The following is a 27925-nucleotide window of genomic DNA, read 5'->3' as shown; positions in this document are numbered from 1 at the left end:
AAAGGAGACGGCAAATAGACTAGTGTGTTTTGATGACGATGACCGAAATTCTTGTCACAAAGGGGACTTCTAGCGAAAAATAGCTTCCCAGAAGATAAAGGTGAGTCAAATCGCAGCGTTTTATGCGAAGAAGTTTTACAAAATTTTGAAAATTGAGGATTTATGTCGAAAATTTGTGGACTATGGTTTGAAGGTACGTCCGTCGGCCTGTCGTGTCGCCTGTCAGATGGATAGACCACAGGGGTGTAATGTTTGAAACACTTCAGCCGAAAGCCAAACTAACACACTTTTCGTCACTAAATCCTCGAAAAATAGGGACTCAGTAATATTTTGAAATTCTTTGTGACTAACATGGCTTCATTCCCTACTTTTCGAGGTTAATGTCGTGATCCGACAGCAAATGAAAGCGAACCGGCAGATTATGATCTCCAGGACGCCATTTGTCCTCGAGCGGTGCGCGAGAGTTAAACATCTCCTCTGTTCCTGTTCATCCGTATATCTCAGATATTTTGGGGAAAAATTATGTTAAGGGAAAAAAATTAACAAAAACAAGTTTTTTAGTGGATACTATGGTCGAACTTCAAGATAACGTTGAGTCTTGAAGACCGGTCTTAAAGACCGCTTCAATGCATTATTCACGCACGTTACTAGCACGATATCGTTTAAATGTGAGGCCGAAGAAAAATATAAGATATTAGAAATCTATACAGCTTTGAAATATTATGCTTACGGAAAGACGTGGGTCTTGACCTTTTTGTGATTTGTGGGAATTTCCTGAAGAAATTTGAATCGTTAAGGAACAAAAATTATAAGCTTTTTCACGAAAGGACTGAAAAATTACCGAGTCGTTTAGAAGAAATAATTTTACTATTTTAATTGAGCCAGAATATAGCCCTTTTAATGCAGTTCTAACTATTATTAACAATCTTAATTGGGCCACAAATGAGAAATTTATTGGTGTGTGAACAATCGTCAATTTTTATGAAGATTTAGCTTTACAGTTTTCAAGTTTATTGTTACTGATTCTTGCTGAAATTCTCGTTTCCCTTTTTTTCTGTGCAGCAAGGTGTCTAACAATTTGTTGACTTTCATCATTGTTCTGTTTATAACCTCTTGAGTGCAAAGTGCAAGGCTGTTGTAATCATGAGATAGATATAAAAACTTCCTGTTTCTTCACCACAATTGTCTTCGATTTCCTGGCAGTCAGATATAATTATCGCTGTTAGACATGCTTGGTTGTGACATAAGATCTTAATTTTTTTATCGAAAGGTCACAGAAGAACTATTAATTCCAACAGTTAAAACCTCTATGTTACACAAAAATCTTACCTTATGAATTTTGCTCTCTCTGAGGATTCCAAAGGTCATCAAACTAGTGAAAAAAAAAAAAATGCTTATTCTGCACGTATTTGCCTTCGTGAGTGGCATCAAGGGTTTAATTCAGACAGTAAACCACTTGAATGCTCATGCTTTGATCAGGTGGCCAATTTTGACCTGTCCCTAAACCCCCCTAACCCTAAATAGTTACTATTATTTAATTCCTTTATGGAAGATTACTACTGAATCAGTTATGAAGATAGTGATCACAAAGGAAATGAGGACCAATGAAATGAGGTGTGATGATCAAAGAACATAGGTGTATAGGCAGTGATAAGTATCCAACTTGTTTTTCATTCCTTGTTCTTGAGAGGTCACTTCACTTACTAGATCTGGAAGCTTATTTTTCCAACAGATGATCATGCAATTTTTTGTTGGTGCAGGCCACGAATTGAGTTTACTTAATGTCAATATTTCCTAGTTGACTTCTTTCTTTAATACATATATTTTGAAATCAAATTGAAGATGAGTACTAGATTAATAAAATATCTGTATGGACTAAAAAGTCCTGTAATTGAGCGATTGAATTTTGCAGTTTCAATAAGTGGTAATTGAACTTTGTGTCGTGCAAATTTAGTAATTATAGTAATAGGACTGATTGGAGTCAGATTCAATTTGAAATCTTACCAGTGATAACAAAATTAGATGACTGCCCAGCTTATCACAATCGAGGATATTGCTTAATTTTTATGATTAATTTGAAAACATACTTGCAATTTCAAATCAAACCTGCAGTACACACTTGTTTGATTTTGAAATATGGTATATGACTTCAGACCAAATTTCACTCCACCCAGTTCAATTACCATTATTTATTTGCATCACCAGTCTACTTGAAAGTCTGTTATAATTATGGTAACAATTATATAGCTCTCTTGCTCTTTTAGCAAAAATTTTATATACATGTAAGTACCCAGGTGTTTTTTTTAGGAAATGTGGTATTTGGTTATAAAGGGTGCCGTGAAAGAAGGTATTATGATAGTGTAGTCCTTGTTTCACAAATTAGTGTTTCCACAAGGGAGTTATTGCTGCCTATGATTTACCTAAGTAACTTTACAAATATACAGTAGAGATTATTTTTTTATTATTTGACGTAAGTATATAAAATTTCTTTTTTCAGTAAGAGCTTGATGAGATAAAAGTCTATAAAGTTTTCCTGTTAGGGACGAGCATGGGCCTTAAGCATGTCAGATCCTCGATACCGCAACAAACATCGGTCACTTTGGCCCCCCAGACGAGTCAGCACAAGATTATCTACGTCACAAGGTACAATACATTACGACACACCACATCATTATGACAATTCATCAGCTGTTGCATCATCTACTGGAGTAGAAATACCTGCAGACACTGTCATTGTGCATCTTCCTGGAGTGTCTCCTTCTAGAAGTTCCGTCAAGGATGGACATGAAGGTAAATAAAATTGAATTTGAATCTTGGTAATAAAATTTTATTTTAGCATAATTTTTTCAATTCAATTTCGAAAATGATAAAAGCAGAGAAAAGTCAGGTCACTCTCTCAAACTAATCAGATGTGAAACTAACACCAAAGGCTTCTAATTTCATCACATTTTCTCTGTTTCAAGAAGATCAATCATTTTTGCATTAAGTTTACATTATTTTGTTACTAGCTACCACACATTTCCTTGTAAATTAGTTATAAGAACTTGGTGCTAGATCAAGATGGTAGCTTCTACCTGATAAGTTTGAATATTCTCATTGCCTGTTTGCTGAATAATGTATGGATATTGTAGGGAGAAGTTTTATGTTAATCACTTCTGAGAGTTAAAGGGTTAACAGTATTTTTATAAGTTGTGGTTTATAACACATGCAAAAAAAACCATAAATATTACAGCCTGTTTCTATGAATGATGCCTCCCTGTTTTCCCCCAAATTTCTTTAACAAACAAGAAGTGCAAATTTGCACTTGGTGCATGTTTGCACAAATTAACACAATCTATCAAAAATCTTTAAGTTTGTATCAAATTCCGGGCCACCACGTAAGCTACAAACAACCCAATAATGAACTGAAGATTTTGTGTTGATTTATATAAAATTGTATTGAAAATTTGACAGGAATTTACCAGAGTAAGATTACACTTAACCCTTTAACTCCCATGAGTGACCAAGACTGAATTTCTCCTTACAATATCAATAGAATATCAACCAGATAAGTGGTGAGAATAAAGAAAAATATTGATTAGGAGATTATTAGTTGATCCAATACCAAATTCTCCAAACTAACATCACAAGAACTATATGACAGACAGTAAGGAGAATTACTAATGAGATCTTGGGAGTTAAAGGGTTAAGTCTACAACAGTGAGTTGGTTGATACATTTACACTATGTTGTTCATACTAAAATTATAGATTAGGATTCAAAGTATTCTCCATCTTCAATGTTAGTGTTTCTGCAGGTTTATGTTGAATGAAGCAAGCAGCACACATAGAGAACAATACATGGGCGTGCATAGATATGGAATATCTCTTAGAGTGTTCAACTCAACAGCTAACAAGTGAGGGCAGCAAGCAAGCGCGATGTCGAAATGAACACAAGAAGAGAAATTCCATATCAACAAGTTCCCATGTATTATTTTATTTTTCATATAAACTCAATAATAGCCCTTTACTGTCAAGAAAAGTCAACTTTATTAACAAATGAAAATAGAAGGATAGACAATTCCTAAATAAAAATCGTAAAGTGAGGCTCAAGATGAAAAAATGTGTTGAATCATTACAAAACAAAGATGGGCATAATGTCGATAAACAAAATTCTCAGTTATTGACTTTGTCCTTTTGGGAAAAATTGGCCTGTGGCAAATCTTCCAGCAGTTGATGTTTGTTGTCAGTGGCAAGAAATGTCATTGCCAAAGCCACTGAATATGCAAGTTTTAGTTTTTCTTTTTGTATTTTGGTTTTCCATCCCTTCTATAAAAGGTTAAAAGTCACTTCCTGTAAGCAATACAGATTTTTCAGTGTTTTAACAGCCATAATCCTAGAAAATTCCAACAAACAACCTTGGATTGGGAATGGTGAAGGCTTTGCCATTCATTTGTCAACCTGAGCAAATGGCACAAAAAGCAAATGACAAGTAAGCAGCTGATTGGCGTTATCAAACACGTAAAAAATTTTGTTTTTTTTTCCACATGGGTTGTTATGGTTTTTCTAAGGGCTGGAAATCCTTGTATAACACTGTAGTTTATATGACAATAAGTAATTTTTCTCAAGCCTCTACTTGGACATGATTTATTTTGATTTCATTTCACTAAAAACTTGTTTTCCAAAATTTGAGTTACCAAACTTGGTATGTGGATTATCTTTCAGTGTTTGGAATGTTGATATTTAGCCACAGGAAATGTGTTTCTTATTTGACCAAGCATGACTGCAATACTGGGAGAATATAGGCCCAATTTTTTGACAGTATGGGCCAATCACAGAGTCTAGAAGCAGACAATGTACCAGTTTCTTACATACTTGAAAAAAGTTGTTGACAGTAATTCAGTTTTGCTAGCTTTGTAATCAAAACTTTGAAAGTTTAGCAACTTGAATGAACTTGGTCTAGAATCTGTTACAATGCAGTCAAGAACTATTTTGAATTCACAACTGACAATATCAATGGGAAACACGTCATTCTGGAGCGTGAAATATGCTATTCAGAGGAACAGGTACTCCAGGATGAGTATACTTCATCCGTTAAGGTTATAAATTGGACTTTCAGGACAAGTGTCTACCTTTTGGTGTTAAAATAACGTGATTTTCAGTTATATTGATCTTGGGCCATCAAGGAGATCTGAAAAGAAAGCCTAGGATGATAGATTCAAAATGTGGATTGCTTCCCAAAGTCTGCACTTTGAAGCAAAATTTGATTGACTAAGACAATCACACTTTTGAAATTGTCTATCGATTCAGACCCTTGTTGTTAACTGCTAAAGGACAAAAAACCCTCTAAGGGACAGAATTGTTATTCATTTTCGACCCTGAGTGGCAACTACTTGGTAAACACTTAGTCTCTCCTGTGCTTGGTTTTCTCATGTTCAATATAGGAGAAACATTTGGCTAGCAGGGTTTCAAAAGTGAAGCCTGGCTCAGTGGTGGTTCCAGGGCAAGGGTTTGAAGGTCCAGACACCCCTTTTCATTAAACTAGTGGATTTTTTTGCAACCTGTCTGAAACCTGCCTCCCTGCTCCCCCTTAACCCTTTAACTCTCAGAAGTGATTTACATGGAACTTCTCCCTATAATATCAATACACCATCCTGCAAATAGGTATTGAGAAAACTTCAACTTATCAGGTAGTTGTTACCTGGATCTACCACTAAATTCTCATAACTGATTTGCAAGGAAAAGTGTAGCAGCTGGAGGGTAGGATTAACGATCAGATCTTAGGAGTTAAAGGATTAAAAGAATTCCTGGATTCACCCCTGCTGCTCTGAATGTCTGAAAAACTTTCAGACATTTATGAAGAGATTATGTCAATATATCTTTTGGCCTTGCTGTAAATTATTTTAATTTACATTTATTGTCTCATTCAAAAATAGACTGATATTTGCTTTATTCTTTTATCAATTTTCTTCTTCCTTATGTCTGTCCAGAAAAAATTTAGTAAAATTTAGCCAATACTCAATCATGTTGATGACATCTACAGTTGATGATGCTTATTGACATATCATAAAGTCCTTCTACACTTTCTTTTTTTTTATCCCAATGCTTTTTAATTGTATCTGTGTTCCACTGGATAGTGGCTTGCCAAGAGTAGTTGTAGACAAGATTTCCTTGTAGACTAAATTATACATTTTGATGGAAAATTTTTGTAATCAGAGGCACAGGAAGTGGCTGACACAGCTATTTCATTGTTTTTGTTGTTATTATTAGGTGTCCATCAAACGCACCCCCTCTCTGAAACCGCCCCCAGCTTTTAAAACACTTGAAATTGTCAAGGGGTTGATTGCAAGATCCATTTGAAATGGAAATTGAATAACTAAGCCAAAGTTGCTTACTGCTTTGTGGGAAATATAGTGCTAGAGCCATTTATAGCTTTTTTTACCTTTGGTAAGTACTGCTCACATGATTGAAGGTTAATCTTCTTCCACAAGAACAATATTATAAGCTTCAAGTTCGGTTGGATATTGACCATATTTTAAATCTAGAGATATCAAAATTGATATGGATCCATGTGACTGTCCATGTTTCAATACCCGTAAGGCTGCTGGCTGTGTGAGTATTATTTATCTTTTGCCATGGCCTATCTCTTTCCTCAATGCTTTTGTCAACAACAAGATATTGGTATTTTTAGGAAGTTCTGTTAATTGACCTGCTATTGATATAGACACACCTTGCTGATGCCCTCAGGAAAACGCTATATGTGGTTATGTAATAATATTTTGTTTACGAATACCTTGTAAGGCTAACACTTACCACCAAGCCTTTAGTCAAAGTTACGCACATCTGCCATGGTATAATATAAAACAGTTGTTCTACCATGAAAGTCGGGGTGGTGTAGATAACTTGTTATGTGAATAAGAAGGATGAGAAAATTGGTATGTATGTTCATTTACAAAATGTGGTGTCACCAAATGTATCATGAGATTGAAAATCAATAATTTTCAACTTGATTGCTAAGAATAGTACCATAAATTGTTATGTAACTACTAAATTTTATGGTCATTTCAATGTATATGGCAGGAATAAGCTTGATTGAAAAGTTGTCTGATGACTTTATTTAGCACTTATTTTAAACAAAATATAATAAATTTTCATGATGCTAACAATAATTACACTTGGTCCTTTTGGCGTAGAGTTGTATTATTCTTTGAACAAGGCAGATTGCATGAATACATGAGTCTGCCCAGCCAATACTACATGTTCTGATATCATATACACCACTTGAGTGGTGATATCTGTTTTGTGTTTTCCATTGATTGATTGTTAAAATTGCTTTTTTATGCTGACAAATGATATCGTAACTAAAATTAAAACTGTCATTTTTCTGCTTTATTGATCTTCTCTTCTCTTTTTAACCATACACTATTTGTTTGGTGTATTAATCAAAACTGTAACAAAATTCTTGGATGAGATTGGTAATCACCCGCCCAATTTGAGCACTAATAGCAGAGTGTATGCGTTATGCTTGTAATTGGACAGTGTAATAGGATGGTTAAAGGAACAGTTAACACACCATGCCTGTGTAAGTTTACAGAATGCATCATGTGTTCACACTGCAGCAAACCTTTTATCTGTTTTATATAAGGAAAGGCAGCCATGTAGCATGATACATACCTACATGTTGGTGAAAACTATTGACTTGAGATTCATCAAAGATGTTTTGCATTTTTTCAAAGTTTTTCAACACTTCTTTGTTTTGAATTTATCTATGAGCACATTTTAGAATGAGCATGAATTGTGAAAATGTTTTGATATCTTTGTTACTTTTTAAATTTATTTTCTTTTGATAATGGTGGAGAATTTCTATGGCTTAAAATGTCAAATTGGCAAGGAAACACTGGAATTCAAATTTATCTCCATGTCAAAACATCTGCTGTGTATTACAAATACTTGAAGTTCTTCTACACAGCTACTTTATGTAAGGAAAACATATACTGCATTACACAGTGAAAAAATGAAGAAAGTAATTTGGAAATCAAAAGAAATCTCGCATCTTACAAATCAAATGATTCTCACTTAACCCTTTGACTCCCAAGATCTCATTAGTAATTCTCCTTACTGTCTGTCATATAGTTCTAGTGATGTTACCTTGGAGAATTTGGTATTGGATCAACTAATAATGTCCTAATAAATATTTTTCTTTATTCTCATCACTTGTCTCCTTGATATTGTATTGATATTGTAAGGAGAAATTCTGTCTTGGTCACTCAGGAGTCTTACATCAATCACATCTGGGAGTTATACAATTATTAATTAGGAAAATTCTATGTTGCAGATTCTCCTAGGTTAATGCAGCTACTACAGTCACGCACACCTCCCATGTCAGTAAGCCAGACTGTTTGTAGTGATATGCCAAGTGATGCTCAACTCAGTAGTGATGAAGATGAGTCTCACAGTGGAACAAGGAGTTCTCCATATGTTAATGTACACTCAACAGAGGCACATCCTGCTGTGACTGAATCTTTTGTCAGGTCCTCAGGAATGCACAGCAGGCCTGTACAGACGGGACCAATCTGCACATCACCAGGTATTATGTGACCAAGAACATTCATTCTAAAGTCTACTTATGAGATTGCCTTAACCCTTTCAATCTCAAGATCTCATTAATAATTCTCTTTACTCTTTGCTGCACAATTCCTATGATGTACTTTGGGGAATTTGGTATTGGATCAACTAATAATCCCCTAATTAATATTTCTTAATTATCATCACTTGTCAGCCTGATTTTTTAATGGTACACTATGGAGAAATTCTGTTTTGGTCACTCAGGGAGTTAAAGGATTAAATTGAACACAAGATTACCAGTGTGAGATTCTGCCCTGTGTTTGTTTTGGTTCACAACTAAACATTGTTAGGTCACTCATGTTACTCTTTATCTTTTATGTAAAAGATGGTGAGGTGAGCAGAGTAGCCTGCTAAATCACAGGACTTAAGATTGAATGTGATTAGATTTATGCGAATGGTTGATAGAACATATCGCAGTTTATTAAGGTTTGATTTAAGGATGACATTGTGAGGAAAAACTAGTTGTTAGTCATTCAAAAGGGTTAAGGGTTTGAAGAATAAAACAGCTAAAATATTTTGTTTGAAATATCAGTATTAACTTATTTTTAAAGGTTTCTGCCAAGCTGGTGGAGAGCTAAGACTGGCTTACCTCAACAGTAAATTAGTACAAGTATCTGAGGGGTTTATTCTTGTTGGTGCCAAATCACCCATGCTGCCAGGAATGATGCTTGTTGCAGAGGTGGACAAGAGATTTCTGCCAGATGAGAAGAACAATGTCACTATGCTGGGATTTAGTGGTAACTGTATTGGGTGTGGAGCCAAGGGCTTTAGATACTTCACTGAGTTTTCAAGTCATATCAATCTGAAGTTGGCCACACAGCCTAAGAAACAGAAACACTTGAAGTATTACATTGTAACTGAGCCTAGTGGAAGGTTGCGGAAGGGACTGGCTATTCCATGGAAAGGTTTGAACCTTCTTGTTTATTAAATTGTTTAACCCTGTAAATCCTTACAGCAATAGACAATTATTCTCCATATGTTCTCTTTATATTTCTTGTAGTACTGACAAAGTATGTTTGGCTAAGAATTAAACAGATTTTTCGTCAACGACCATTTGCTTTATTCTCCTGAGCCTGCTGTAGGATTCAGCTGTAATGATGTCTGGGGAAATTAGATGCTAGTCTCTCTTAGAGGTTAACCATTTGACCCCAGCATCTAAACTGACTAGCATCTAATTTCTCCTTACAATATCACCCCTGAATCACATGGTGAGGTCAGGAGAATGAAGGAGGTGATATCCGACTAAACAAGCTCTTGATTGTTAAACAAATTCTCCTCGTCAGCACTTAAGGAAATTTGTAAAGAACAGTATGGAGAATATTTATACTGGTGTTAGGGGGTGAAAGGTGAAGTTGTCACCCATTTCCTTGTAACATGTATGATGCAAACATAAACACCAGCGAAGTGCACTTGTGGCTTTCTTGCACTAGTTTCCAATCAGTGGCAGGCCGTTTTTAGCTCAGGGATGCTTTTCCAAAGTGGAGGAGGAGGAGATCACGCTGAGAGCAGATTTTAGAGGACTGGGCTTGAATTTCAAGTTCCCAGGCTCAAAACACCCAGCCCAGCACATTCGTCTTTTTGTATAGCTAAGTAGAACTCCTCAACTTAACTGCCTTTTGTCAACTGCACTCATTCAGTCATGCTACGTGTTTGGCTGTAAATTTTACGTCTCTATGACTTTGGTAATATAATGCAATATAGTTGAAAGACTGATAAGGCGCACAGTGAACGAAAGTAATTAAAAAATTTAAGTCTTTTGCAGGCAATTCCAAGCACTGTGTATTGAAGCAGCATAAATATGTAACGGTGTTATAGTATATTGTTTGCAATGTCGTCGATGACCTCTGATAATGCTCTCATAGTTGATTTTTTTCTAAAAATAATTCCTGCTGTGCTTATTTTTGATGGCAGTCGAAGGTAGAAAACGGACCTTCCCACTCACAGGGCCTTATGTACCGGCTGCGTATACCTCTGCTAAAACTGAGCCATCCAGTGAGATGCCGCGTCCTCATGTTACATCAGGTAATAAGGCGTGGAACTTCTGTGATCTCTGCATATTTTGATAATCACTATCAATTGTTTATTTACTAGTATCCTTGTTAATATTTCAATGATGCCACCACTATTTTCGAGGGCACATAGAAAGTTAGGAAACGAAGTATTGGTGCTGCAAAATTCAGGTGTGCTAACTAATGTTTCGGGCGAAAGCACGCAAAGATGACAGAATTTGGTTGGGTTTTTCGTTACCAGTAACCACAATGGTCTGCGTCGTGTAGGTGAGAACCGTATCAGTAATCGTTCTGCCTTGATTTTATTTGGAAACGAATGGAACTCTTCTATGCCATCATAACCTAGAGTAAGTGGCTGCTTCATCCTCGTTTTTTCTGATTCTTTAGGTCACTGTTCAAAGTAGATAAACAGGGAGCTCGGGGAAAATGGGTGGGGTGTGACCAGGATATCCAAACACCGGTGCTTTAGGTGCCGTATTTGTTCAATTTTATGTAGACTCTCCCTCCCCCCTCCCCCGACCTCCTATTCCTTCTCCCCTTGGAGTTAGCTCCGCATTCGAATCACGAAAAATTGAACAAACGCTGAAGAAATGACGACAATGGCAGTGTTTATAACTTGTGCTATTTGTTTTCAGCCCCTCATCACTTGCTTCCTCGACAATCTCATTCGCCTTCCGTGTCACGGCAGGGATCTGCATCACCCAGAGATGAAGGCCTTCTGTTGAAGCCGTCGTCCAGTCAGAGCACTCAAGCTGAGCAATCTTATCATCCAGTCATGTCAGTAAAACGAAGACGCTGGGGGTCTGTCGGCAGCGAGTCGCCTCTGGAAAGTGGTGAGAACCTGATCATCTCAATGCCATTTTTAATTGGGTGTCGAAGGTAGCCTGGGATTATATTTAGTTTTGTGTCTTTTTGTAACTGATCGAGGAAAGAAGTGCCCCTTTTTCAACTGTTCAGATGCAAAACCAAAACTGATCGGGACTCGTTCTCTCGCGGCTTTCTGCGCTCGAGGCGGTCTACATACCAATAACGCTGAGCTCTCTTCGGCTTGGCTCGTTTATAAGTGATATTATCTTATTTTGTGAATTAATGTGGTTTGGTGTTTACGAGACTCATTAGAATTGCTCTTCAACTGCTCGCAGATGATGGTCATTCCAGTGACACAGCACGATCATCGGCACAAGGATCTGATTCAGGAGAGCTGCCATCTGCACCCTGGCTTACCGCAGCCTGTGGAGTTCGTCCAGTTCTTCTGTTATGTCAGCACTCCATACCCAAAATACCCTGCAGCGTGGAGGACATCATTATCAGTGACCTTCTGGTTGGATGTTTCAACCCGCCCCTCGTCTCGGATCGCAATCAGTTTGGAAACATGTCAGGTGTGTACAGCACGGGTTCGGCTGCATCAGCGGAGAGTCAGATAGCCAGGTCTTACTATAACAGTGTTCCCAATCTAACAACTCAGATGGCCGTGCTTCTGATGGTCCAATATCTTTCCCATTTTGTCCATGATGATCGCATCAGTCGGGAGGATGTGGAGTCATTACTCCAGGATGCCAGGCTGGAGTTGACCGCAACTGCTCAGCAGCAGTCCCAGTCCCACCTACTCGCCCAAAGCAATGCGGTCACTCACGTTCAACTTCCAGTGTTAGCAAGCCTAACGGCGGCCAACTCCAAAGGGCGAGTTAAAATTGTATCTTCGCCTGTGTCGTTAGACAATGCAATTTTCAGAGCCTTGAAGTTTGTGTTAGAAATTCACAGACACAATCAGTCTAAGTTTCCCAAAGTACCAGTGCCTGACTTTATTTTTGTATTAGCCATTTCGCAGAAGAAATCGCCAGAGTTTTGTGTGTTAGTTACCAGCGTTCTTCAGGCTAAGTATTTGTCCGAGGCTATGATAGGTCATCCTGTTGGCGCACGGATTGTAGACAATCTTAGCAGACTTGAACAGCTTTTTAAGCTTTCTAGCGACGCTCTCGAGCAAATGATCGGCAACTTTGAGGAAGCCATGGGTCAGGGGCAGTTTGTGTTTGTTCCTTTCAACGGTTTTGCAAGAACGAAGGTGGTCGCCGAGGAGGCATCGAAACTGGAACCTAGAGCTCCGGCATCAGCCTATCCACATCAACGAGACACTTTGTTCACCAGCCAGCATCTTATCGCAAAGCAACTTCTGGCCCAAGTTTGTACTATTGGGGAGAATATTAACTCGCTTGACTTGAACAGTTTCACGGCCGTGTCGATGGCTATCATTGTGCCTCCATTAACAACGCTGTTTAACCAAACCACTGAGAGGCTCAGCAAATCCGGACTCCTGACCGAGCTAGACCTGGAAACTGTTGAGATAGCTGCTCTATTCAAAACAGCTTCAAAATATGTCATCAAACACAGTGGAAAGGACGAGACCGAAGGAGAGTTGTTTGAGCTTTTAAAACAAGTACAGAGCCAGCCTAAAGTTCTATTTGTGGTTACGTTTGATCAGGCGCAGTTCTATGCCAGTCCTCAAGGTGTTCTAGATCTTCCGTACTATAAAGAGTTTTTGGAAGCTCGTAACGTGATAGTGCTCTTTGTGACGGCAACTCCCTACCTCTTTCAAACCAACTGCTCATTCGTCGATCCCAATAACGAGGTCTACTGGTCTGATATTAGAAATGAGACTGGTGAGTATTCATTTTAGTGAACGAAATCTGTGTAGGCATATTCGTGAGGTTACCTAGACTGGAGCTGAAACAAACATGTTGACGTTCATTTGAGGTAATAAGAAAGAACTCTTATTTTGGGATTTTCACTTGTGTGGAAAGCAATCCGGGATTTCTTTGTTTTTCTTTACTTCGCTCTGTGATTGGTCCTTAAAACTCGGGCAAACTTCTCAACCAATCGGACTCAAAATTAGTTCGGTCACTCGGGTTTTCCTGCGTTTCAGATAGTTAACTAGTTCTTATTGGCTCCTCGTAATGTTTTCTTTCCTATGAAGTGATTGCTTGGGTTTTGGTTAAAGACTTAATCGAAAAGAGCTTTAGTTGTAACGTGTTTTCAATCATTTTTCCTCCATACTAGATGGAGTTTCCTCAAGCGTGGTGGAAAACGTTCATAACTTGGAGACTAATGAAGGCACGTATTTTGGAATGAAGGAATATTGCGAGTCTATCAAATGGACGCACCAGTTTCCATTGGTGAGGCAGGATGATGCGTTTGAGAAGATGGCCGTGAGGACCAGCAGGTAAAGAAGAGAAGCTAAGATTTAATCAATCCGATCATAGGGAACGATCAACTAATTCCATTAAAATATTCTTTGCCCACCTTGCTGGCTTTGGTTCTTAACACTGTTTGGCACAATTGCTTGTATTTAGACCCACAGTTCTTTTTTTTAAATGTGATTGGTTGATGTTGTACCGGTGATCCAGGTAACAGTGATGGCGTTGCGACGGAGATGTGGTTCTCCAGGATGAAAGTAGTTTCCATTACTCAAATCTTTGCCATTATTTTTGCACAGAACCACTGATGATGTCAACCTAAGTGTCCTGAGGTGCTATCTTCTCATCCGACACTACTGCGCCGCTATCATGTGGTCAGCGGGTATCAAGCCGGCCGAGCCACACTGCACATTAAAGACAATACAGATTATGAGAGAGATCATCGAGTCTCCAGTACATAATGCTGATGGCAGCGGTGCCATGTTGGTGATACGCATTCCCTCCTTAGAACTTTCTAACCTGGCGTTTGAGAGCCTAAAAAACACTCGTGATAGGTTAGTTAACTCTTTGACTTCCAAGAGTGACTATCATCCTATTGTTCAATTGTTGAACAAATTCTCCTTTTTAGAATCTCAGGAAATGGATAGAGAGTAGAATGGAGAATATAAGTCCTGATGTTTGGGTTAAGTTCGCTGTTCATTGAAATTCACAACACCAAGATACCTTGACACCTCTCAAGCTCCTAATTTATACGGCTCATACTTCGAGTTAAAAATCTGCAAAACTGCTTTAAAGAAGGCGAGGATATTGAAGACCGAAGGGAGAGCGCTGAAGGAATGAAGCGTAACTTGTACTCTCGTTGATTCGTTTGTTTTTGTTGTTTGGCTCGGCTGTTTGAAACTGATGATACAGTCGTCTTGTTTGAGCCTTAAAGTTTGTGCGAGACACAAAGGGACGCACTTTGTCCACATGAATAACATTCCTGATCTCTATCAGCAACACTTAACACTGAACAATGTTGTTTTTGTTATGTAGGCTTGGATTTCAGTTTAGATTTGCGATCATTCACGACAATGGTTATAGTGAACTGGAAATTGAGGAGTATTTCCTGACTCGGCTAAGATGGTGGAGAGAACACAGAGGTCAGTATGACTAATTAACATGAAATTACTTCAGTCATCGATATAATCTTAGTAAAATGTATTCGAGTTTTATGGTATACGGCGATCTCGTTCCCAGGATCCTCTCCTCTTGAGATCGAGGTTGAATGCATAAGGGGGAGTAATGGGAGTTACAGTAAAGTTTGGCAATCTTCGATGAAAAGTTAAAAATTAAGCCTTAAATTTTCAAGGTCGTCATTTGCAATCAGCTCCAATCTTTTCCATCCTGAGCTATTCGTAATCCCTTTTTGTTAACTATTGTCTCGTGTACGTTTTTCCTCCTTGCCCGAAAATATTTTGTACTCTCCATGAGGTTGAAGGTAGTTTTGCATGTCAAAAAAAAATGGAGTCAAACTTTGGTGAAACATATGAAGCTCCTCAAGACGTGCACGAATTAGAGGAGACTTTGTCAGTTGACAGATACGAAGACCCTAGCTACGTTGATAGTTTTTATTCGATTCTTTCGCATGTCTCTTCCCTTAAAAACCTCTCACTTGACAGAAATAATGAGGAAATGACCTGCTACCCACGTGGCATTTTTCTAGTAATGGTAGCCATGATATCTTGCAGTGATGTTAAGTTGTTAAATGTTATTTGTTTTGCCACTTTGATTTACCATTCCAGGTTCGTCAGAAGGCAAGATTGAGCCTGCAGGGGAATGGAGCCCAAAGTGCTTTGAAGATCTTCATGATCTTCCTTGTATTATTATCATTAGCGGCAGAGAGAGGCCCGGGGACACTTTTCCGAGGTTAGTGAGAGCCATGCTACCGCTAGTTATGGGTATTAAAGGTCCGGTTTACAAGCGGTGCACTTGCATCACTGCCAGGAGGAGTGGAGATGCAAGTGCAACAGGATGAGCTCTGGTACGAGCAGGTCTCTGAGTGGGTTAGACTGATTTAACCGTAAGTTGATTACGGCTTCATTAATCTTTATTTTGGTCCACAGATCCTTGAAATATATCGACTTGCGGTTGATAGACCGAGGATTTGTATATCGTTCATCCTTGGAGTTGGAGTTCAGTGCTATCGCCTGTTACATCGGTTCTGGATCTGGTTCAAGAAGCGTTGATGGCAGCAGTGAGTCCAGCGGGCCGACCAGCGCAGACGGAAAAGACGAGTCAAACACAGGCAGTGGAACCGTATGCAGAACAAGTCATTACTCTTCCAACTATCCTTTACCTGTGATTCTTGTGTCCCGCTCTGTCTTCAAAGCATTCCAGTCAGATTTTTACGGATACCCAAAGCATTTGCTGCTCCCCACAACTCCACAGACGCGCTGGGCGGGGCTTGGACGCCCTCCCGTTGTGACGTCAAATCCGCGTCACCAGTCGCTTTACTACAGAGAGTGGACTGAACCCAAGCCCAAGCAAGTCCCAGGCCCTCAGCAGGACTCGGCCAATCGACAGCCAGTGATAACTTTAAGAAGTGCAAGTGGAGTCGTAATAAGCCCGGATATCGCTGGTAAGTTTGTTTCCTTGGCAACCATGTCGTCAACGAGTGCGGATCTAGAGAGGCGCCAATGGAGCTTTGGCTCCCCATTTTTCTGGAATTGTAATTTTTTATTTGCAATGTGGGGATGTTTGAGTGAACGTTATCTGTTTGTTGGTGTGAAGCGAGGTTGTAATCTTACGGCGTCTTCTTTCAGAACTCTCTGGGTCTAAACTTATCCAGTAAAGGAGTTATTTCATTTTTCATTTAGTAGTACGCAAGGCGTTGATGTAATGTTAACAGTGAAAAAAAAACGGCAATAATCAGAACAAGTTTAGGTTAGCTCTTGTGCAACATCTTGTGCAACAAAGAAATAATTCAGCTACGTTCGTAGATTATGAATCGTGAATTGCAAGCTGACTTCAAATGTTGATTTTTCCTTGCAGACGTTGTGGAAGAAGATGGAATGTCCGCCGTGGAGTCCTTTGCAGAAAGCAACAGAATGACTTCAAGTGAGTTTAATTCATAAATGCGGAAAAAAACACACATATACACACAAGAAAAGATTATTATAGGAACTAACAACTGCATGTAGGTATCCCAGTTTTCCTACAAAATTTTCACAGTTTACCCTAACAGTTCGCTCTTAAGCTTTTTCACTCCTTGAAGAATGGAGACCTCGTGAGTGTAAAATATCCAGCCAAGGCTTGAAATTAAACTGCTCTGTCAGGAAGCGTCTCCTACCTATCACAAAAGTCCCTTGCATTCTTGTAGCGAACCAAGTATAAGTAGAGTCGGATTTTACATAACGAAAGCTGTTTTGTTCAGCTGTTTTGAACGCTGAAACAAATACATGATAGTGCGTACGAATGCGAGTTATGCCTGAGTATGTTTACATGACTGATCTTCCTCAACCCGATAAAGCAGTAATCGAGTGTCGAAAACCCACAACCATAACTTCCAATCAGAACAACGATGATCATGATCATTAACCAATGAGAACTCGAAACAGGAAACAGGAAACCTGCGCTGGAAAACCTGAGTTGGGAATGGTTGCATTTGATTGGTTAAGATGGTGGCGCGAGTTTTCTTGACCAATCACTGAGAAGTAAAGCAAAACCAAAGCCATCCGGGATCAATTGAAAACTGCTCTATTGTACTGTATTAATCTGTTGCACCAGTTTGTTATAAATGTTGTGCCATATGACGTACCATATGATACAGATGGTGAAAAGTTTGGGCGTTTGAGACTCTTTACGAATATTGTGCGGGCTTTCAGATGTTGTTAAATTTAAAGTGTTGTGTATTTGTTTGTTCATCGCTGAAGTGAGTACCAGTGAGGGAGAAGAAAGTGGTGGCGAAGATTCCAAGTCTGCTGTTGAAAATGGGGTAACAAAGAAACTTAGAAACGATTTAGAGGCCGGCGAAAAGCAAGGACATCAACCAGTGTTTGGTAAGTGGTGATTTAACAAAGCGGTTATCATCACTGACGAAATTAACCTATGAAAGTGCGGAGATAAATCAAGTTACCTTTAATGAACGCAAGAGAGATGTCGTGAACCAAGTGACGTCTTTTTTCAAACTTACCTTCGTTTTACTGGAGGAAATCTGAAACCTAATGTTTTTCTTTTGATTTTTGAAAGTCTATCGCAAAAACACTCCATACCTGTACTCTTTTTTTCGGTTATCATTCCTAAGAGCATTGAGTACTCCGGCGTGGGGCCACTGTATGTCAGAATATCACTTTAATTTGACCTGGATATCTCGAGCTAAGGCTACCCTCCCCTCTCCCCCCTTAGTTCGCAATTGTTTCTGTAAGTCACTCAAATGTTATCTCAGATACTTTGAACTTAAACCGTCTCTCCGGGTTTGTACCTGTGTCTGTATATCAATGTTATTTAATCTTGGATATCTCAAACGTAGGTTGTGTCCTCGTGCGTGGACATTTGTCATTGTGTAACTGTCAGTTATCGTTGATGTCTCGACCTTAGGCCGTGAGCCAAGGCATGAATGGCGGAAGGGGGAAGGCAGCATCTAACTTTAATTCAACTCAAGATTTCGTGAATTTACGCCGCCACGTGGGTTGAATCAATTTTAAGTTGCTTAGAGTATCTCGACCCGTCTTTTAAGGATCCTAGATCCTAGCAGCTTACTGAGGAGAAGAATCTGTGCAATTTGAAAAATGTTGCGGTAAATTTCCCACTTCTCGTGCTTCCTTTAGGTGCCGCTCTTCTGCATCGTCTTTATGGCATGGCAGCTAGCCCGCGGCAAGACTCTATCAACGGAGAGGCAGTTGTACACAGTAGCAGCAGCAGAGATGAGGCAGAGCCAGCCAGAGCTGAGAGATACCATCCGAGATCGGTTCTGTTCAGTGGACCGCCACAGGTAATGTTGAGTACATTGCACAAACAGAGAGCTGGTTCCTCCAGAACTCGAGCTTCACCTTTTACACCTTAACATCAGTATGCATATTCTCCATACTGTTCTCTATACATTTTCTAAGGCACTGACGAGGAGAATTTGTTTAACAATCAAGAGTTTCTTTAGTTGGTGACCATTTCCTTTATTCTCATGACCTTAATGTGTGATTCAGGGGTGATATTGTAAGGAGAATTTAGATGCTAGTCACTCTTAGGGGTTAAGGGGTTAAGTGGTTTCCAAGTGGTGATAGGTTCTATTGCTTTTCAAAACTGATCTTCCTTTCAATTTTTGTGGTCGAGAACTTCTATTGGACCCAATTGTCATGATTTTGTGTTCTTTTGTCATTCATCAATAACTGTAAAGTGTCTACAGTTTTGTCTTGGATTTTGTAAATAAAGGCCTTCTCGCACCTCTGTTTTTTAATTTTATAGGTCGGAAAAACACACGCTTACCTCCATTTTGTTCGTCTTCTGCATCAAATGGTTCAGAAACTACGGCGAGTGGATGTGTACGATGAAACTATCAGTATCCCTGACGAAAGTTCTTCACAAACCACACCCACCCCCTTAGAGAACGACCAAGAGAGAATGGCATGGCCCGTATATAAGGAGGTGTCAAAGCTTCCTTTCAATTGTGTCCTACGCGAACACCGATCCAGTGGAACAAGCCAGCTTCGGATCAATGCCTCAATAATGAACACTGTGTCTGGAGACACTTCCGGTCAGCCCCTTTCAATCAAACTGTCTCCAGGTCGGCCAACCTGCCCCATGATGCTTTCGAACTGGGCAGCATACGACATATATCACCACTGCGACAGTTGTAGGAATTACCGTGAAGGAATGGGAATGAATACGTCGTTGAGTTGCGTGTACACATTGCAGTGTGGAGAGAAGCTGCAGTTTATTATACCGCATAGGTGTTTACATAGCTTTACCTTCACTAAGGAGAAGCAGCTACGGAGCTTCCGCCTTCCTGTGGTGCTAACGGGAGGCCATGGCGAGGTTGTGAAGCAGCTGAAGACGGAGTCAGGAGGGACAGTAGGAGTCGTTAAGAGTCCCATAATGATGCCGAGCACAGGAAGGCATGAATATGGTGAGAGCAATTTTGTGTCTTTGCTATTCAGGAAGTTGAACCCTCACGGGATTATATAAAACCTCGTTGTTTCCTATGAGTATGATGGAAACTTTTAAATTGTATTTTGAAATGGAAATGTTTCGTCGATAATAAAGTGACGTTTGTCCACATTTAAATTAATTTAAAAAGCAAGGGGGCACATATCTCTAATGCAACACAAGTTTTAAACAGCTCAAGGTCACTGATCGAGGGAATTTTGCTGACCTTTTCACATCCTTGTTGTTATCCAAACCAGACAATGCGATGCATCGCATGCACTCAGTATGCATGTAACAAATTACGCAGTTGTGACTTGCCAAAGGTTTCCTTTCCATGAATTTAATTGAGTGGCAACAACGATGTAAACCTGTGAAATGAATTTGTCTGATCAGAGTATAAAATCTTGCGTCAGTTTGTGTGCGTCTTAATCCATTTCCACTCTCGTCACTAGCTATTCTATGTCTTCATCTCCCAATGGCTAATCTACTTTGAAACGAGGCCAGTTTTCTTTTTCGGTAATCTGCTATTGCAAAAACTTCAACTGGCCGGTCAGTTTTTTTTTCTGGCGGTCATAAACGAGTTTGCGCATTTCGACTGCAAAACGATGGGAAATAAAAACTTGTTAAGATAATAATTTGGGAAGAACAACTGGCTGTTGTGAATTCGGGTTTACGAAGGAAAAGTTTTCTTGACAAGATTATTTAAGGTGTGTGTTCGTTAACATTTTTTAGGCCTGCTAAACCTGTACCACGCATTTGAAGGAGAGGATCACACCCTACTTGTGTTTGTTAAGCACCAAGAAATGGCCCTCTACCAGAAGACTTGGCCTAATCACGTAATCGTTGGGCTTCCTGTGAGCGCTGACACGCAGGGACTGGGAGCTGCACGATATTACATAAAGGTAAGACGACAGTTACTATGAGATGACGCGAAATTTGGCTGAGGATGCAAGCGCGAAAGGGTTATCCTTTATAATGTTTTCTGAGGCGCAACAGACTGGCATTTCGTATGATACTAGAACAGTTGTCCCTTGCGAAAATGTGTTATGTCTCGAATACAGGTCGTGGAAATCACGATTCCTTTGTTGACCCAGGACCTACTAGGGGTCCATGAAAAACGTTTGGTGCGCAAATTCTTTAAACTCCGGGTCGGAAAAGTGTTAGGACAGAAGTCAGATTTAACACAACATCGATCTACTTCGCGATGGCAGCCTAGATGGTCAACGCTTTAGTGTTTTGTTTGGTGCGTATTTCTTGCTGTTTTATCTGGTCTGGTTTTTTCTTGCTCAATTGTTATCGTGTTGGATTACAGCGTCATGATTGTCGATGTCCCTTTGCAGGAATTTGCCACGGAGAACTGGCTTGTAGAGCGTGAACGACATGCAATTGATGGCAAGCGCGGCCAGGATGTGTGGCCTTTTATTGTCATGATGGACGACTCTTGTGTCATGTGGCAGAACCTTCTCAAACAGACCAAGTAAGTAGAGATTTTAAGTATGGGGAAATATTTAAAAGTTGATTTTAAAGATTTTAAAGACCATTATAGATATAGATATTTTTTTCCACGTCTCTCTTTTGCGTGTTCGAAGACAGCGTCATGGTAGTTCGTGACGACGAGAACGGTTTTTTCATTTCTCTTCCATTCTTGCTTGATGTCATTTCACTTTATTAAAATATATGCCTTGACAATTGTGGAGGAAGAACAACCGAAAACCGCATAATTGCGTGGACGAGAGAGAAGCGGTGACTTGGAGAAATAAAGGCTAACGTCTGAAAAACCGTATGCGTTGTAGGTTATTTGGTTGTTTTATTGAATGTAATCTCTGGGTTTTGCGATAGATAGGGTTTTGCGAACTGCAAAAACATAGTCGAAGACATCACAACTGAATAATACGGTAAACGTCCACTCCGAACAAAGGAAAATGTCTCAAGAGTCTACTGAGAGCTCAAAGTATAAATAAAATAAACTAACGAACTGTTTGAAGCGTGTAGTAACGGTAGTGACCAAGTTACGTTGGGTTTTGGTTTGCCATCTGATTGGTCGAGAGGGTGCCACTAGTTTCCAGTCTATCACAGAGCGAAGTAAGATTTTCTTTAAAATGACAGCAATTTTCTACACACAAAAATTGTTACGTCATAGTCCTAATTAGATTTCTCCATGTGTTTGGCTTTAGAGAGGAGCCCTCCGTCAAAGAGGTTGAAGGTCCTTCATTTGTGATGACGTCCCTCTGGAGGGTCCTTCAACATTTGGAAAACACGCCAGACCTTCTAAACTACGGCATGTTAGGCCTGCAGCAGTATAGTGCCGACGCCTCGATACCTGTTTCACAAGGCTCCTTCTCACATTGTCCCTTGCATACCACGGTCATGTTAAACCTGAGCAAGCTGCAGGGGATCAAGTACAACCCGAACCGATACTGGTGGGAAGACCTCGACCTGAGTCTTCACGTGTTGGCCAGCGGAATACCCACCTGCCGCTTCAACCACTTGATCGTTGCTAAGAAACGCATCCAGACAGGGGGTGCCGTCGCCTTCAATGAGGAGCCAGCCCAAAGTGCTGACAAAGGCAGTCCTAACAGAGAGACGCATCCCGGCGATTTATTAGTGACTGCCCCTGACCGCGAGGATACACCCTATCTCTCTGTACCTGCCTACTACCTCCTAGAGCGCTACCTTGAGCTAATGGGTTCAGTGCGACTCTTTCCCGAGGCTGTGGATAAACCAGAGCATCCAGTTCTGGTGGTGGACTGTTACGTTAATCTTGGTCCAAGGGTTTGTTTAGAGTTTGTCAGTTCACATGGCTGGGACAAAAGCAAGAAGAAGGATAACGAAGGCATCAGGTGTGACTGTTTGTTGCATTCCTTGAAGGAGCCATTCGTCACTTTGAGTGTTACTAGAAATCTTGCCCCACGACGAAATTGTGACAAAATTGTAATTGACAAAATGGAATGCGGAACAGTAGCTCATACTTTTCGCTGCGGTGAAATCTAGTGCAAGTTGATTTTTTTTTTCCTTCACCTCAAATGTATACGTGTCTCTCTAGTTAACTCAAGCTTCTGCTATTAGTTCAATTTCCTATGATTATTTTCCAGGTATGGAGGACTGTTGCTATATTTCTGTAGCCGTTCAGTTTCAGCGGCCTTCCTGTCGCAATTCAAGTTCGCCCCAGGCTCTCGCCTTTGCCTGGTGTGCCAAGACCGAAACACGCTCAGACAGGAAGTGGCACGATTAGACTTGGAGGATCATTGGCGCTTCCGGTTAAGGGACGAATTTCAGACGGCGAATAGCCCGGATGAACCTGCGCTATACTTTCTTACTGGAAGATATGATGCTCAGGAAAACTGAAAACTTAGTTTTCCTACGAACAGGATAGAGGCTTATCATTCGCGCTCCGGCCTCAGAACACAATCAAGATATGGCCTTATACTCATCTGCGATTTACGACATTTTAAATGCTCGTTTCTTTAGGCTCAGAAGATCCGCTGGCCAAAAAAATGGCGTCTACGAGTTTTCGCTTGGCAAGTAAATGTTAGTGACAATGTTTAAAGCTTACAGAGTTGATATACAGAGTAGACTTTTTTACCTCGCTTTACTGGTTTATTAATCTTCATGTAAATATTTATTTGGCGATAGATTCTCTTTCTGTGAAAGAATCTAAAGACTGTAATCCTTTTTTCAGGCACATGAACTTAGCCAAATTATTCTATTTAATGATAAAAATCTTTGCCTACCGTGTGGTTTGGCAAGTGAAGAGTACAATTTTAAAGAAAACTGTGTACGAGTTGGAGAGAACAAAAATTTAGAATATTTCTAGGGTTACACGTTCGAAAGCTAGTTTCAGTGTAGAAGTGGCGACCGTTACTTCTCGCTGTTTTGCGCATTGTGCTCGCCAAGCTCATGAAATTTTCCAAGAAGTAGAAGTTTTAAAAAGATATTAAATAACCTTAACGGGGGAGCTTTTTACTTCAATTTTTTTTAAAAAAAAGGCAAACATTCCATATCATTGAAAATTATTATAGTTATAATTGTCATCATTATATATTTTATAACTTTCGTTATAACTGTCAAATTTTTGGACTATTATGTTTATTGTTATACATAGCCATACGTGTAGATTAGAATTTCCGAACGGAGATTGAAGTAACGAGTTAAAATTGTAAGTTATGTTGTATATACTTCCAAGTTATGCGCCTACTCTGTATCGCTAGAGTGACTAACTGTATAGCTGGATTTTCCTTGGATTTTCTTTTGCTTTGTAATTCGCTCACGTCAGTCCAAACACTGGTCGAGGAAATTTTTAATCTAGTTTCCAAAGTAATATGATATTCCAGTAGTTTTGCTTCTCTGTATAGGAGAGGACACTTACTTGTGGGATCAGTAACGCGCTTCCGCTTTAAGGTTCTCATTTCTTATATTTGTGGCATTCATCTTCGTTTTGACTTTTACGGTAGTCAATGAAAACAAAAACACAGAAACCCTGAAATAGTTTTAACTTTCTTGGATAAATTTTCCAACTTTGCGCGAGATGGGGAGTGGGGGGAATGGCGTCACTCCGTTATTTTTAAAGCCTCAATGGATAGTTGGCGCTAAATAGGGTACGGTTTTCAAAGTGTTTATTCTAAGACAGGTACAAAATTTTTATCCGAAGTCCCTTAACGAGGGCGTCATTCTGGACCAGAATTCTCGACTGGTGTGTGAACTTATCGGTGCACGATTTTGCATTAGGAATTACCTTTTTTTGTCTCAGTATATGGTAAAGAGAGCTCTCTAAAGTCAATATATCGCATTTATACAATTTATACAATTTGTTTCTGAAACAGGGTAGCAAAATGGACGCTTTTTTTTTTCTCAAACCAAGGTCGGGGTTTGTCAGCACCCCTTCACCTTCCCCCATTCTAAGTGCCCTCTTTTCACCCCCCTTCTCCGTAAATAAGGCTACTCGACTAGATGGTTGAATGTGACTGATCGCCTTTCGTTATGGAGCTGCCACTGGTAACGTTATCAATGCAGTCGTTTGGTGATGAACTGCACATTTTGTGAAGAAGTCAGTATTGATGATCGAACTTTCCCCTGCACTGAGATCGCCAGGCAGTGTAGCCGGCGAGGAGAAAACTCCTTGCTAAGGCTGGTGAAAAATTCTGTGTCCAGCTTCTCTCGGAGCTCACAGGACGGGATCTTTGAAGCCTGAAAAGCGACGAGAAATGACTTTTAGATATGATCTAAAGAATACCAAGCGTACTTGCTTTGAAACAAAAATCCCTGAAGGGAAAGAAAAATTTATAAACGGCAAGCAAGCGACATCAAAACACACACGGATAGTTGTCTGGTTTATGAAATTTGCCTGGGTACGAATAATATTTGTAGCCAATTGATTGACACGCACGATTAAAAGAAAGAGTCTTCAATCGCTATTGTTTCATGTTCACACAATAATTGAAAAAATGTCTTCACTAAGAATTTTACGTCCAAGATTAAAACTGTTTTCGGTCTTCTATTCAGAACAACAGTGCTAAAAGTTAAAAGGTTCTCCAATATTAGTTTTATACTCATCGGCACTTACCGAAGTAACTATGTTCCCACGGTCGTCAATGCCGACGTAAAGCCGAGCTTCTGCAGCCCACAAAGTAACTATGTTCGGTCCCACAGAGTTGAGATGAAACACAGCTGAGGAGAGGAGCATAAGGTGTAGTCTTACAGCCAAGTGGCTCACAATTAGCAGTGCTTATCCTTAGTCTCAATGGCACAGTGACTAGAAGTATGTCTACTCTGAATGAGATGCTAATTTCTTGGAGGTAACCCTCCTTCCTCAGCTCGTGAATTGGGATAAGCATCATCAGAGTGAAGTTTTTACCCTAAGAACATGATACAATGACCTGGGGAAGGAAACAATCCTGAACCTATCGACCCGCAGTCTCGTGAGTCCCCAAACACTGGGCCTCTGCGTTTTCTCAGTGAAATAGGAAATAATCAGCGATCAAAGCGTTATTTGGAGATTTCGCACCATTGGGAGTTCGCTTCCTGTCACCTTTGCGAGTTCGCCCATTGAAGTAAAGCAAATTCGCCCCCACCTTTATCAATTCGCCCCCAAATCTTTCAGCTAGTTTCCTTTAGAACGTATTCCTTTTCAGTAAAAATCATAGCATTTCGTACAACGGTTTGAACCTGAAATCTCCAGGCCATCAATTGAACATTTTTGTACTTTCTTTCTGACAAATGCAGGATACTCAAATATTAACCTGATTAACCCTTTCACTCCCAAGATCTCATTGGAAATTCTCCTTACTATCTGCCATACAATTCTTATAGTGTTAGTTCGGAGAATTTGGTATTGGATCAACAAATAATCCCATAATTAATATTTTTCTTTATTCTCATCACTTATCTGCTTGATATTGTATTGATATTGTAAGGAGAAATTCTGTCTTGGTCACTTGTGGGAGTGACACGGGGTTAATCTTTCCATTCCTGTGATCTCATCAGTAATTCTCCTAACTGTGAGCCGTACAATTCTTTTGATGTTAGTTTAGAGAATTTGGCATTGGTTTAACTAATAATCCTTTAGTTGATAATTTTCTTTATTCTCGTCACATGTCTGCCTGATATTGTACTGATATAGTAAGGAGAAATTCTGTCTTGGTCATTGATGGAAATTGAAGGGTTAATACATAGCCTCGCTACCAATCTAATTTTCTCGGCTGCAGCTCAATTGTTAGAGCATACAGCCCCCGTAAAATCGGTAGGTCTGTGGTTTGAATCCAAGGAGGCGACTTTGAATTTTTCATTTCCCTACGCTAGCGAGCCATATTAACAAATTTCTTCATGGTAAATAATTGCCCAAACATTGTTATTGTACAAGAATGTTATGTTGTTAAGGACTTGAAATCCCTGTAAACTTGCTCACAATCTAAATATCCTATCAAGAGAAAGTGTAAAGTGTTTCTCAGATCTATTACTTCTTTATTTTTTTTTTCTTGGAAAACCTTCAATGAAAAGGGAGCAGTCCATACTGATAACTGTCGCCAGCAAAAAGGTTGTGTAATGAAACCTTTCAACGTTGTTGTCGCATCTAAAGAAGCATAATCTTTTTCCCCGCAGCAGTTATTTCCTAAAATCTCATTTCATTGCGTCGATTACAAATTTATAACCTTCGAAAAAGGTGGAATTCCTTATTCACTGTTTTTGTTGGTTCCATGTAATGGTACGACAGTAATTTTGGTACTTACTATAGATGCTGTCGTTGTTTTTCGTTCCTCTTACTGTACCATCAGGTCGTACCTCCAGGAAATGACCATTCCTGCATTGCAGTTTTCTTTTTCGAGGCAGTAAATCTACCCCGCTAATTTCAGTCAATCGAAAAACCATCGTTAGGCGGCGAAAAACGCGCGTATTCTGTCGATCAAGAATTTGTTGCAAGTGTACGTCTCAGTTGTCGTGTTTTCAGCTGGTTCAGCAGATTGAAAACGGATGAAAAATATAATTGATCTGCCGCCGCTTTAAAATGTTGGCTATGTTTTTCCGTGAAACGAAATGCGTGAGAGATTAAATTAAATCATTCTCTTTATCGGTGCATTCAAATTACTCTGTCAATATACTGCAAGCTGGACTGCAAGCTGGGCTTTTACCGATGTTTTGACCAGGGCTTTGCCAGAGCTTCAGTTCGAAATTTTATTTATTTTTCATCCTTCCAAAAAAATCTGCATCTTGCCAAAAGTTATTTATCGATGAGTTAGCAGCGATATCCTTTACTGAATCCAGGTGTATTCTTGTTTTTAAGGGTCGGCATAGGAAAGAAAATGTAAATTTACTACTGTTTTATTTTGTCGCCCTCATTATAAATTTATTTTCACATGGTGAAATGTCGGATAACGTCGAAAAACCTGTTATTAGTTAATAATCAAATTGAGTCCAGGGAAAGAAGTTTTTTCCTGTGGGCTTTTATTTAAATGGTTTATGAATCAAGATATCAAGATTGTGAAGTTCCTCCTTAAGACTTATTGAGGTGT

General features: G+C 39.5%; 2 protein-coding genes across 2 annotated transcripts; one reads left to right on the top strand and one right to left on the bottom strand.

Annotated features, from left to right (window-relative positions):
- The first annotated feature begins 2 nt into the window (after nucleotides 1-2).
- Nucleotides 3-24739, top strand: LOC131791486 (GREB1-like protein). The gene is made up of 20 exons (XM_059108832.2): nucleotides 3-100; nucleotides 2498-2790; nucleotides 8313-8564; nucleotides 9154-9507; nucleotides 10514-10624; nucleotides 11247-11444; nucleotides 11754-13268; nucleotides 13666-13828; nucleotides 14102-14356; nucleotides 14838-14944; nucleotides 15587-15710; nucleotides 15908-16422; nucleotides 16836-16901; nucleotides 17717-17842; nucleotides 18611-18774; nucleotides 19242-19902; nucleotides 20655-20824; nucleotides 21263-21399; nucleotides 22097-22762; nucleotides 23015-24739. The coding sequence occupies exons 2-20, from the start codon at nucleotides 2562-2564 to the stop codon at nucleotides 23265-23267; spliced, it is 6066 nt and encodes a 2021-aa protein (XP_058964815.2). The 5' UTR covers nucleotides 3-100; nucleotides 2498-2561; the 3' UTR covers nucleotides 23268-24739.
- Nucleotides 24328-27417, bottom strand: LOC131791514 (fibroblast growth factor 20-like). The gene is made up of 3 exons (XM_059108854.2): nucleotides 27146-27417; nucleotides 25483-25586; nucleotides 24328-25106 (listed from the first exon to the last, which is right to left on the bottom strand). Exons 1-3 carry the CDS (start codon nucleotides 27282-27284, stop codon nucleotides 24924-24926), a joined length of 426 nt encoding a protein of 141 aa, XP_058964837.2. The 5' UTR covers nucleotides 27285-27417; the 3' UTR covers nucleotides 24328-24923.
- Nucleotides 27418-27925: the final 508 nt, after the last annotated feature.

The sequence above is a fragment of the Pocillopora verrucosa genome, chromosome 2 (genome assembly GCF_036669915.1).
Source record: "Pocillopora verrucosa isolate sample1 chromosome 2, ASM3666991v2, whole genome shotgun sequence".
In the NCBI taxonomy this organism is placed as follows: Eukaryota; Metazoa; Cnidaria; class Anthozoa; order Scleractinia; family Pocilloporidae; genus Pocillopora; species Pocillopora verrucosa.
The sequence above is the reverse complement of the archived record's forward strand: the minus strand, read 5'-3'. Positions and strand labels throughout refer to the sequence as shown.

Coding starts and splice junctions, on each gene's coding strand:
- LOC131791514 (XM_059108854.2), bottom strand. CDS start 27,284: ATGGTTTTTCGATTGACTGAAATTAGCGGGGTAGATTTACTGCCTCGA. Junction 25,587..27,145: donor AAACAACGACAGCATCTATA/GTAAGTACCAAA, acceptor TCCTCTCCTCAG/CTGTGTTTCATCTCAACTCT. Junction 25,107..25,482: donor GTGGGAACATAGTTACTTCG/GTAAGTGCCGAT, acceptor GTCGCTTTTCAG/GCTTCAAAGATCCCGTCCTG.
- LOC131791486 (XM_059108832.2), top strand. CDS start 2,562: ATGTCAGATCCTCGATACCGCAACAAACATCGGTCACTTTGGCCCCCC. Junction 11,445..11,753: donor CGAGTCGCCTCTGGAAAGTG/GTGAGAACCTGA, acceptor AACTGCTCGCAG/ATGATGGTCATTCCAGTGAC. Junction 13,269..13,665: donor TGATATTAGAAATGAGACTG/GTGAGTATTCAT, acceptor CCTCCATACTAG/ATGGAGTTTCCTCAAGCGTG.